At 39.2% G+C, this 11,641-nt stretch overlaps 1 protein-coding gene across 4 annotated transcripts; it reads right to left on the bottom strand.

Annotated features, from left to right (window-relative positions):
* Positions 1–3,631: 3,631 nt before the first annotated feature.
* On the bottom strand, positions 3,632–7,502 carry LOC119788458 (intelectin-like). Of its 4 annotated transcripts, none has more exons than XM_038292804.1 (8): positions 7,419–7,502; positions 7,158–7,238; positions 6,920–7,009; positions 6,461–6,708; positions 4,557–4,715; positions 4,320–4,437; positions 4,112–4,215; positions 3,632–4,039 (listed from the first exon to the last, which is right to left on the bottom strand). In XM_038292804.1, the coding sequence occupies exons 2-8, from the start codon at positions 7,234–7,236 to the stop codon at positions 3,890–3,892; spliced, it is 948 nt and encodes a 315-aa protein (XP_038148732.1). In that variant the 5' UTR covers positions 7,237–7,238; positions 7,419–7,502; the 3' UTR covers positions 3,632–3,889. The 4 variants fall into 4 exon arrangements, with proteins under 4 accessions (XP_038148732.1, XP_038148729.1, XP_038148731.1 ...); XM_038292801.1 differs by having other exon boundaries at positions 6,920–7,048; positions 7,419–7,501; XM_038292803.1 differs by lacking the exon at positions 7,419–7,502 and adding an exon at positions 7,373–7,391 and having other exon boundaries at positions 6,920–7,048.
* Positions 7,503–11,641: the final 4,139 nt, after the last annotated feature.

Genomic DNA, 11,641 nt, shown 5'->3' with positions numbered 1-11,641 from the left:
TTACGTTCCTTCTGGAATATACCTACACCTTTTGAACATTTTCTATGTGGCTGCTTTTCATAACTTATTTGTCATGTACTTCTGCTTTCCATAAAACTTTCATTATTTATTCTTAATACAAAAACAACACGACTTCATCTTGTTACATTTCACACACTGATATAACAGAATCATTTTTCAAGTACTTAGTTTTGTCATAGGTACATATCGTCAAAACAATGTGGGATCAAACACTTACACAATTGTTTAACTCATGCGAAAATGAGGCCGCTTCCTTAATTTGTCACTTAGTCTTTTTAAATTACTTTTTAAATCTAATTTTTATTATAGGTCCACAGCACAGCAGAACTACACACTTCATTTACTCCATAATGGTGTAGCCAACTTTCAGTTGTACAAAAATGCTGAAATGCTCTGCTCCTTCTTTTATACTGCCAGGTTACATGGAATACCATATACTGTACATATTACAGATATACTACAGATAATTCTGGTTTGATTACATTGTTACATACTGTAAGGACAGAATCACAGAAGCAAATCAAACTGCTTCACATTTACTAGTCTTTGGAAGCGCTGCTGTGACAGGGGTGATGCATCACTTCCTCATTTACTCCAGACAGTCAGTTGTGGTGTTTAATGTTAATACTTTACTTTACTCTTTAATTATAAGGATTGCTTCGATAGTTTTTTGGGGGGAAACAAGATTGAATTCACCTCACATGACACTATCTGTTGCTTTGAGCTTAGTTGGTTGTAATGTAAATCAAATCGTTATGATTCACAAGAACATGGAAGCCATAATTTTATACTAGGAACATGTCACCCTACAAATTGGGAGTTTAATTAATATTCTAAATGATTGAGGACATCACAAAGGAAGAACAGAAAAACATAATCCAGCATGTGCACACAGTTTGTTTGAAGTCTGTCCTGAGGCACATTTTCACATCAAATAATATAATATAATTCATGTAATATAATAAGAGCATGTGCCAAAGCTTTCATGGTGATGACATCAACAGCCTGACTGAATGTATCACTGACTACATGACCTTCTGTGTGGAGAGTACTGTGCCCACACAATGGCTACAGATCTTTTCAAACAACCATCCCTGGGTGACTTTCGGAGCCTCTTGAACCAAAAGAAAAAGGCTTTCAACTCAACGAACAGAAAAGAGCAGCGTTGAGTTCAGTGAGAGCTCCAATGGAGGATCAGGGCAGCTAAAGGAATGGTTATACTCCTGCAGCAATGTGTCGCAGTGAGCTTGACGCAGACAATTTTTTATTTATGCTTAATATTAATGTGTGGTCTGTGCTATACACTGTGGGTCTACATACGGCCGAGAGGAGGTGGGGGTGAGTTTAGTTTAGGGACATGACGCAGAAAAAGAGCTGGGATCCAAGTGGGAAAAGGGTCCCAGCGTTCTAGCGCACCTCAATCTTCTAGCTGGTCAAACTTCACGAGTTGTTTTCCGCAATCCTGTTAATAAAAACAAAACAAGCAGGCAGGACACTGTCTGCTGTCAGTTACAATTTGGGAAAGGTGCAGTAGAGTGTCTGCGGAGGGGGTGTGGATGGATTTTTGTTCACTGCAACATCTCCAGCTTTGGGCAGAAGACTAGCAGCAGGGCTGCAGACAGTGACATCTCCTCACACGTTTCCAACCTCTTGGGCACCAGAGACCTACCCTCCCCCCAACCTCCAATCTCACCAACCTCCGATCCACTGACACCCTCTGTCCTGAATCAGAGGAAAGCCTCAGGACCGGACGGCATCGCCCCAAGGCTGCTGAGGAACTGTGCTGATGAGCTCTGCGAGGTCCTCAGCTACATCTACAACCTAAGCCTCAGCCTCGCCACTCTCTGGAAAACCTCCTGTGTGGAACCGGTTCCCAAAACGCAGCATGCCAAAGAATCGGCCCACTTTCGACTAGTCACGCTAACCTCCCACCTGATGAAGACAAAGTAGCGCCTCATCCTAGCTCACCTGCACACCGTGCAGCCCCCTCCAGGACCCGTTGCAATTTACTGACTGACCTGACTTTGGAGTGGAGTGCCATCATCTACCTGCTGCAGCGGGCGCCCAACCTACCTGGAGACAATGAGGAGTACAGTGAGAGTAATTTTCTTTGACTTTTCCAGTGCTTTCAACACCATCAGGCCAGAGCTGCTGAGGGGGAAGCGGCCGCAAGGCTGTCAGTCAGATCTGCAGTACTGGGGCCCCCCAGGGTACTGTTCTGTCTATGTTCCTCTTCAAACGGACAGCTGCAATCTCCAGAAGTTCTCAGATGACTCGACCATTGTATGCTGTGTTTCTAAGTGGAATGAGCCTGAGTATCTATCAGTCATCATGAACTTTGTGGACTGGAGTGAGAGAAACCACCTGTGTCTTAACACCAATAGGGAGAAGGAGATCGTGATCGACTTCAGGAGAAGACCCCCACCCGCTGCAGCAGAGTGTAGAGATGCTGAGTTGCTTCTTTAGTAACAAACTTATACACCCTGTTTGTAAAAACGAGCGCTTCCGCAAGTCATTCATCTCTGCTGCCACCAGACTCTACAATGTGACACTACAACAGCAATAACTTGTGCAATATATAATCTGCAATTACTAATTAATATCATGCATCTTCATATATCTTCATTATTATTTATTGATACCCAGTGCATGTAAATACAATGTGCAATAACCCTGTGCATTAATCCTGCTAAATAACAGACTTCATCTGTCATTATATATATATATATATATATATATATATATATATATATATATATATATATATATATATATATATATATATATATATATATATATATATATACATATATATATATATATATATATATATATATATATATATATATATATATATATATATATATATCTTCAGGGCCAGATTCTTCTAGCCTGTGGTAAGAGTTCTCTAGCATACCTCTGTGTCTGAGCCTGCCTGTCCTTCTTCTGATCTGTTTGTCTGACTAGCATCCATCTATCTTCTTTCCTTTATTCCATTAGGGTAACAGTGGGGCCAGTGGCAGGCCCTGGACAGGTCAATAGTCCGCCGCAGGGCAAAAGAGAGACACACAAAGACATACAACTATGCAAACACATTTACACCAATTAACAGTTAGATTCACTTTATTTTTGTTTTTGTTGTTTGCAAGGTTTCCAACTTGTTGATGCCATTCCTGATGATGATCTTTAAAATAAATTAATCAAGATTATTTAACATTCATCCACTCTACTTTCTTTTTAATTCCATCAAGTTGGATAAGCATTGATATATAAGGACTTGACAGGATGCCTGCCCTAATTACCAACATAAGCTTCAGAGTTTTAGAATAGCAGCAGATGAAACAGACCTTAAAAAGTAGACCGGTAATAATCAACAGCTTGGAAGTAATCATCAACAGCATTAAGTGTCAACTTCTTATTTCATTATTCTAAATAGGAGAAAATATTTCCAGAATCAAAAAAGGTTTGTAAGACTTGTTGTAGATGGAGAATGAGTAACCACCTCTAAAAAAGAAAATAGTAGCCTTGCAGTGTGAGTCTGATTTATTCCTATTATCATGGTTGCTCTCTTGTTGAACAAAATCAGTCTTTAGCTTCTATTTTGATTTACATGGTGTTTTAGTATTCTTCTGGGCATTCTTCAATTGCAGCATTATATATTTGTTTTCACTTTTAAATCTCTGATACTGTGTGTTTTGTACAGGTTTTAGACTGCTGCTAGTTTAACTACCTGTTTAACCCTAACTTCCAGTTAGTGTAATTAAAATAAACCGTAGTGTATCGCCATCTACTGGGGTTTAAAAACATTCCTCTAACAGGATGAAATTAGATTACATTATGTTATTAGGAATAGATAGGATAGATATTCTCAGCGGTAGAACATCAGGACAGCAGACTCAGTAATTTCCTTAGAGGCGCTCCAGTCTTTATTCGTTCCAACTCCATCCCAGTCATATCCTGTAAAATCTCCACACTGATTGGGGGATTCAGGGAAAAACCCTCCTCCTCCTATGCAATACTGGACAAACAAACAGAATTGTTATACTTTTATCATCTGATGAACAGACATATTGAAGTCATCCAGACTTACATGTTCACAGTGGCACCCTGTAGGTTTGACCCCAGAGCAGATCGCCATGGCTGCTCTTTCATGGTTTATGGCTCTGAAAGTGATGAAGCCTGGATCAAACTCATCTTTTTTGTTGAAGAGAGGAAAAAATACAACAGTTAAAGTGTTGTACTTCAATTACGGTAAATGGTAAAAAAGAATAAAAATGTAAACATTTTTTTCTAATTACTTCTTGAATTTGGTCCATATAACAATCTGGTGGACTCCCTGTCTCCATGGTCATACACAATGGGAACTGCTGGTCCTCTATTTGTGCAGGACCCAATGTTGTACCTTACTGGAAATTGCTGCAAGAATGTGACATTTTGTCATTAATGTATTTAGATCAATAGGTCTGTGTAAGGATTCTTAATATAATGTATTTTCATTTACAATCAGGAACAATGTTTTGGTTGTTCTGCCTTACCTTAAACAAGTTAAAAAGGTTTCCCCCATGAAGTTGAAGGAAGTTGTTTTCAGTGTGGTAGCGGAGAATGGATGCCAGTTTCCAGTGCTCCATTGGGGAGTTGTTGGGAACGTGCCACACAGTCATGTCTTGTGCAACAATATCATAATATCCTGGATTCTGAAAACAGAAACTGTGTTTATGATCATGGTTTGGATTATCTTACTGGATGCAACAACATAAATTACTGTTTTATTGTAAAGAAGCACAACGAAAGAGGTATTTATCGGGAAAGAAATTTGAAATTGGAAGTGTGGCATTTGTTTATCCTCTTTTACTCCAACACCCCTGAATAAAGTCTAATCGAATCAGATATTTTATAGAATCCACCTTTCTAATGTTATGTCACTATCTGCATTCTTTTTTATGAAAGCTTTAGAGAATTACAGGGACATTAAAAACAAAACTCTCACATGTTTAACAAAGTTCAACATATGAAGTAGAGTGCTATGCTGAGGAAAAAGAGCTTTTTTTTGGTGTCATGTACAATTCTATGCATTATGGAAAAATAACCTTGTATTCCATGCAGAGAATCGTTGTTGGGGCAGCATCATTCTATGGGGAACCACGCATACCCATCAAAATAATGGCACAGTGAGAGTCCAGTTTTGAAAAGAGGTGTTTAAAGACAGTCTTCTTTTAAAGAGACTGTTTAAAGCAGGGGTCTCCAAACTTTTTCCCTTCGAACTACCTAATTTAACAAAAATAACCATGAGCTACTCGGGTTCACAAAAAATTATTTTGTTGCTGTTTTCTCCTCAATCAAATATATTTAGTATTTTTCTGAATTTATGACCACAAAACAAATTGTGAACATAAAATATATCAGAACATACAATTTTTTAAGTGTTTTGAAAAGATTGATTTGAAAGTTATCCACATGTTACCCTCTGACATCACAACCCAGAAAACAATGATGTGTAGTGTAGCTACTCAGGTTGACTGATAGACTTATTCAATTGTTCATCATTCATGACATTCATGCAAGGAAAATCTCACTCACAGGTAAGAAGAGCAAAATAGAGCAAACATTTTCAATGCCATCTCATTAAGATTTTTAAATGTGAATATTGCTGGGACTTAAGATGAACATTAGTTTGAATATTGATGATTTCTATTTCCTCTTCCACAGGATCAAAATAATTCAGCCATCTGACCTGAAATCTCACTTATACCCACATCCATGAATGGATTTGCCATAAATGTCACACAAGGCTGCAGCCTGTCAAAATCACTATATCTGTCTGAAAAATCTTGCCCAAGCTTTGCTATAACTTCACAATATTTATTGGCATTGAAAGCACTGGCTGCACCTGGGTTACTCACAAACATGTTCTACAGCCTTGTAACTGCATGGTTAGTTCCTTGATTTTATCTGTCACATCAATGAAAGGCAAGCTCAAGAAGCCAATATCAAGCCCATAGTCTCGGATTTGGACGCAGTGATCCTCATCCCAGCCGCTTCACACTCCTTTCTCAAGCTACTTAAAACTGGGATACCGGTAGCTCTCGAGTAATAGGTGGGAGACCCCTTGTTTAAAGCATTTCTTTAAAAACTCCTAGATGGCACAATTTACCAAACACTTTTAAGATTTTTTATTTTTTTTCTGCTAGTTAAAACAAAATGCATTGCTATGGGCTTGGATGACTGTCATGTTTTCTCTTTATTATCTGAGGTTTAATTCTTTTAAATGTCAGTTAAATGGTAACAAGAGTCTAAACAATACAGGGGAATCTAACTCAAGTCAGGTTTAGAAAGAAAATCCCACTCACTGTGACAATCCACCCCAAATGAGAGACCAGATTATGTTGAATATATCAAACATGCTTTCCAAAGTACCTGTTTTCCAGATTGCCCTGCATACCTTGTAATCATCAGACGTGGCGCTCTCTACTAGACCAAAGGTGTTTCTGTTGGACCAGTTTCCATCACCATCTGGCAGGTTTGGATTGTTTCCCTGCTGACTTGACCATCGATCCCCCACACTGCATTTTCCAATCATGTTGTTTTCATGAACACTGGCCACCAGAGTCCAGCCACCTCCAGCAGTGTTCATGTCACAGAAAGTCTGATACTTCATCCCATTATTAGTGGTCAGGTAGTATATCCCATCTGGAGACATTTCACTAAATTAGACCCAATGACTCATGAATACAGAGATTTTCTTATTTGTGGCTTTGGCTTACTGCTTGTAAATAGATATGGATATTACTGAATCATACATTAATTGCATTAATCTATTTGTTCCTTATCAGTGCATAAGAATACCTATCTGTTTAAAGTTCTGTACAGAAGAAAATATTATCGTCTAAAGCATGCCTACCTTCTCGTTCACCATATTTATTCAAGATTTCCTTACAGCTCCGGGCAGTGTATTTGAATCTGTCACCCACTCTCGATAAGTGTTCAGAATCTGCCTGGGTGATGATCTCAAAGTAATTCTCAGTTTGTCCTTAAAGTACAATCAGATTTGAAAAGACATACAGGAAAACATTCAAGAGCAAATATATATATATATATATATATATATATATATATATATATCTGAAAGCAAAATTTACCTTCTGGTGGTAAGACAGAAGGGGATGCATGCCTGAAGATCAGAAAAATCCCCCAAAACACAAGTTTATGGCTCAGCATTTCTGTAACATAGAGTGATTAGATTTTTAAGAAAAGCTACTTTTATTTTTAAAAATCTAGATTAACATCATAGTTTAATTTTCAAACCGGACAGCAGGCTAATAGTTATTTTAAATTCAAGTTTAAAGAATTATACCCCTTTACCGCTTATTCACATCCCATAAAAAACTACTTAAACTTACTTCTCAGTCTGATGAAGAAATATTTTCAGTCCTAGGACATCTCAAACAAATATGGGTGGTTATATGTACAATCATTAACTTTTGTACTGTGAGTAGTGAGCTTTGGGTCAATAGCCCTTTTACCTCCTCTGTTTTTTGGCAGCAGTTACTAAAGTAAAACAAAACAGATCAGGAGACAACTTTATTTTAGTTTTCCAATGTCTTCTGTGATCTTGTTTTCTCTAAATATTTTCCTGGTTCATTCAATGATGTATCCACTTCTTTCCTATATTACTTTCACTATCTACTTTAAATGGTTACGTTACCAGCAAGGGATGAGTGAATGAAAATCCATATTTGTGATTAGTTTCATTATCATTATTTATTTCACAAATACTTTATTGATCTCAAAGGACAGCTAAATGTCTATGTAACTCATGTTTTCAATGAGTTTTTGTATTTGTCTCGATAATTCTTTTAGTGTCTAAAAGCCTTTATTTTTATTTTTTAATTTTTCCTAAAACTGTCAGACAGGTAATGAGATTAGAGAGAGGGGGAAGATATGCAGAAAAGGTCACCTGGCAGGGATTCCAACCTGTAATGGTGGGTTTTAGGACTAGGCCTCTGCACACGGGGACACGTCCTTACCCCTGCACCACCGCTGCATGCAAGTTGTTGTATTTGTCAATAGCTGTAGGCAGGGAGGATATTCAGTAGCAGTTTGTCTTGCCGCAGATCTGGTGAAGCCTTTGAATGAAGTCTTCTTAGGAGGATGGTTTCTGTAACTAGATTTTTGTAGAGTACCATTCAAAGTACTCAAAAGAAGCAACAGCCACCTTCAAAATACCGTATTTTCACGACTATAAGGCGCACTTAAACGTCTTTTTTTTTCCTCAAAATGTGCGGTGCGCCCTATGGTGCGGTGCGCCCTATGTGTGTTGTAACTGCGACTTTTGAGGCCACCTCATTGAGGAGATGATGAAAGAGTGGCTGAATGTAAGGAGACCAGGTGTTTTTTTTCCACCCCTCACAATCGCTGTTAATATGTAACTCCATGCGTGCCCATCTCACAGCTGATGTGAAAAACATGGGGAAACAAATTAACGCTGTGCTCGCTGTTCAACCGCTCGACATCGGTGTGAACCGGACCCAGCAGGTGCAGCAGAAGCAGCGAGTTTACATGCAAAGTCAATGGTTGACGCGCGTATAGGTGCAGCAAAAGGTCCTGCAGCGCGTTTTGGTGCAGCACGTCGGGAGCGTTTAAGCATCTGAAGCGCCGCCAACGCGCTGCTGCAGCTCGAGATGGAAAAATTGAAGTTTTGCTGCTGGACGCGCCGCATCAACCAATCAGAGAAGCTGATCTGGGAGCTGACAGCGAGACAGACACAGCGCTCTGATGACATATGATATTAAATGAAAAAGGCTGGGTGGATGCGTGGCTGAGAAGACTAGGTGTTTTTTTCCACGCATCACCATTGCTGCGTGCCCATCTCACAGCCGATGTGAAAAAAAGGTGAATCAAATGAACGCTGTGCTCGCCGTTATCCCGGGAGGTCTGACAAAGGAACTTCCACCGCTCGACATCGGTGTGAAGCGGCCCTTCAAAGTAAGGCTGCGAGCGGTGTGGGAGCGATGGATGACAGACGGAGACCACAGTTTCAGGATAAGTGGAAGGCAGCGCCGGGCAAGTTACGCCACCGTTTGCGGATGGATTGTAGATGGACTAACGTGTCTGCTGGCTCTGTTGTTCAAGCTTTTGCAAAAGCCGGCATTATTTCTGAGGAGCTGCGCTGCACGGAAAGTGACTCTGACAGCGCAGAAGGGGAAACTGGCATGTCTGATTTAGCGCAGCTGTTTAATTCAGAAACAGGATGATGACTTTGATGGGTTTGATTAATACTTTGTAATAAATACATGAATAAAGCACAATCATACTCAGTTTTGCTCCCGCTGTATTTTTCTCCCTGAAAACTTAATTCAACAGCAGCCTCTGGGCGCGTCTCCTCCTCTTCAGCGCGGTGGCTGGCAGGTGTTTTTACATCTAAATAATCTAAATCTTGCAGCTATATTTGCTGTGATCAGTGGGAATAAAGTAGTTTTAATATGTTTTTAAGTGAGAAAGTCCACCTGAAAACTTAATAATTGCAGTCAGTTCATCCAGATTATCTATTTCTGTCGGAGCCGCTCAGACCCCCACATACCAGCGGTGCACCAACAGTAAATCCCTTCAACAGCAGCCTCACCGCGGCTGCTGGCAGGTGTTTTTCATCTAAATAATTTCAACTGCAGGCACCAGGATACCGGCAATAAAAGCGAACATATTCCGTCGGCAGGTTTCAGGATTTTAAGTTAATTTAGGAGTGATCACAGCGCTGTGTCATCTGCGATGTGTCTGTCTCACGGCCAGCTGCCAGGTTTGATTGATACTTTGTAATAAATACATGAATAAAGCACAATCATACTCAGTTTTGCCCCCGCTGTATTTTTAAATACGCAGTAGAGCTATTTAAAGGTAGTAGAGGACATGTACCTGTATATAAAAAACGCGCCCTATAGTCCGGTGCGCCTTATGTGTGTGTTAAATACAGAAATGGGACACATAACTGAGAGTGCGCCTTTTAGTCCGGTGCGCCTTATGGTCGTGAAAATACGGTACTTGAGTAAAAGTAAAAAGCAGCATTCCAATGAAGTACTTCAGTTAGACTAGTATCTTATAAAAAGGCTACTTAAGTACTAACAGTGTTACTGTTTAAAATGACATACGTTTGACATTCAATAATATAAAGCTGCATACAAATTCATTTTTAAGGCTAAAAAATGCAATGAATATAAATAACAACATTGGAAAAAAGAATTCAGGCAGAAGAAACAAAATCCAACCAAACCGTTTCTTAAGGCATATAAAGTAAGATGGAACCTCCACTGACAATATACAGTGTTTGATAGTGTTACCTAGACCTCCATGTCATAGATGTCTCAGACGATAAAGGTAAGAATAAAACAACACAGATAAAAGTGTATAAAAGAGAATGCTAGTTTTGGTGAAATTAAGCTGTCTGCTTCTCTTTTGTATTTTAGATTAAAATGTGCATAACTTATTCTTTAGTAAAGTTAGCTACAGTGGATAGAGCAGCCAAAGATTTTACTCAAGTAAGAGAAGATTGATATTACATAGGTTATAGTAACAAGTATGGTGCAGAAAAACTACTCCTTAAAGTACATTTTATCAAAAAGTTACCAAAGTAAGAGTACTTGAGTAAATGTAACTAGTTACTACCCACCTCTGATTGTTGTTGTTGTCTATAATGTTCTTAGTTTCATTATGAATTTTTCTTTGTAAAATCCTCTAAAGGGGTTATAAAGGGATTCTTAGAAGATAACCAGTTTTCTTTTCAGACTTTTGGAGATTTTTTGGTCATTTACTCAGCTTTCCAACAGTAAATGAGCAGCAGCTTAGGAGTAAAAAAAAACATTTCCATTTATAAATTGCAGTAGTGATCAAATGTAAACAGTGTAGAAGAGACATGGTGCAAAAAGGCATTGATGTGGAAGTTCAGAGCAGTGCAAAATAAATAATATATATAGTGCAAAAATGCAGTAGAAGACGCAAAGAGAGTCCCGATTTGTGACTTGGCTTAGAGTTATTTTCAACAGTTCAACAGTCTGATGTCAGTGGGGAAAAAGCTGTTACAGAACCTGCTGGTCCTGCATGCTGCAAAGCCTCTTCCCAGAGGGCAACAGGGAGAACAGTCCATGGTGGGGGTGTGAGGGATCCTTGATAATGTTACAGACTCGGGATGAAATGTCTTATGGAGGGAAGAAGAGCCCCAATGATCCTCTCTGCTGTTGTCACACCCACCCATGCTGCAGGATGAACATTGATGTATGACCAAAGGCTAAGCGGACTTGATGGCTGAGTTCAGAACCCAGTTGCTGCAAAACAGACAAATTTGCGTAACATATCTCTTAGTTTCAGGAACTTTCAGTTGCTTGAAGAGGCTGAAGGTATGAAACCCCTGAGAACAAAGAACTTCCCTGCTATGAGCCTGCCACTCAATGCTGCTAATACTGAAAAAACCCAGCTCTGCCAAAATGGAGATAATCAGAGGTAGTGGTCAGGCACATTTAGGGTAAGGTTTTCCAGCTTAATAAATTGTCTGATGATTTTTTATAATTTCATGTATTTACTGTTGTGTAAGTAAATTTGAAGGGGAACACCGGTTTTTTTACATTGGGCCCTTGAT

This window comes from Cyprinodon tularosa, unplaced genomic scaffold (genome assembly GCF_016077235.1).
Source record: "Cyprinodon tularosa strain WSP-4 unplaced genomic scaffold, ASM1607723v1 ctg318, whole genome shotgun sequence".
Classification (NCBI taxonomy): Eukaryota; Metazoa; Chordata; class Actinopteri; order Cyprinodontiformes; family Cyprinodontidae; genus Cyprinodon; species Cyprinodon tularosa.
This window is presented reverse-complemented; position numbering and strand designations above follow the sequence as displayed.

Coding starts and splice junctions, on each gene's coding strand:
- LOC119788458 (XM_038292801.1), bottom strand. CDS start 7,236: ATGCTGAGCCATAAACTTGTGTTTTGGGGGATTTTTCTGATCTTCAGG. Junction 6,709..6,919: donor TAAATATGGTGAACGAGAAG/GTAGGCATGCTT, acceptor AAATGTCTCCAG/ATGGGATATACTACCTGACC. Junction 4,040..4,111: donor CAGGGTGCCACTGTGAACAT/GTAAGTCTGGAT, acceptor TTGTTTGTCCAG/TATTGCATAGGAGGAGGAGG.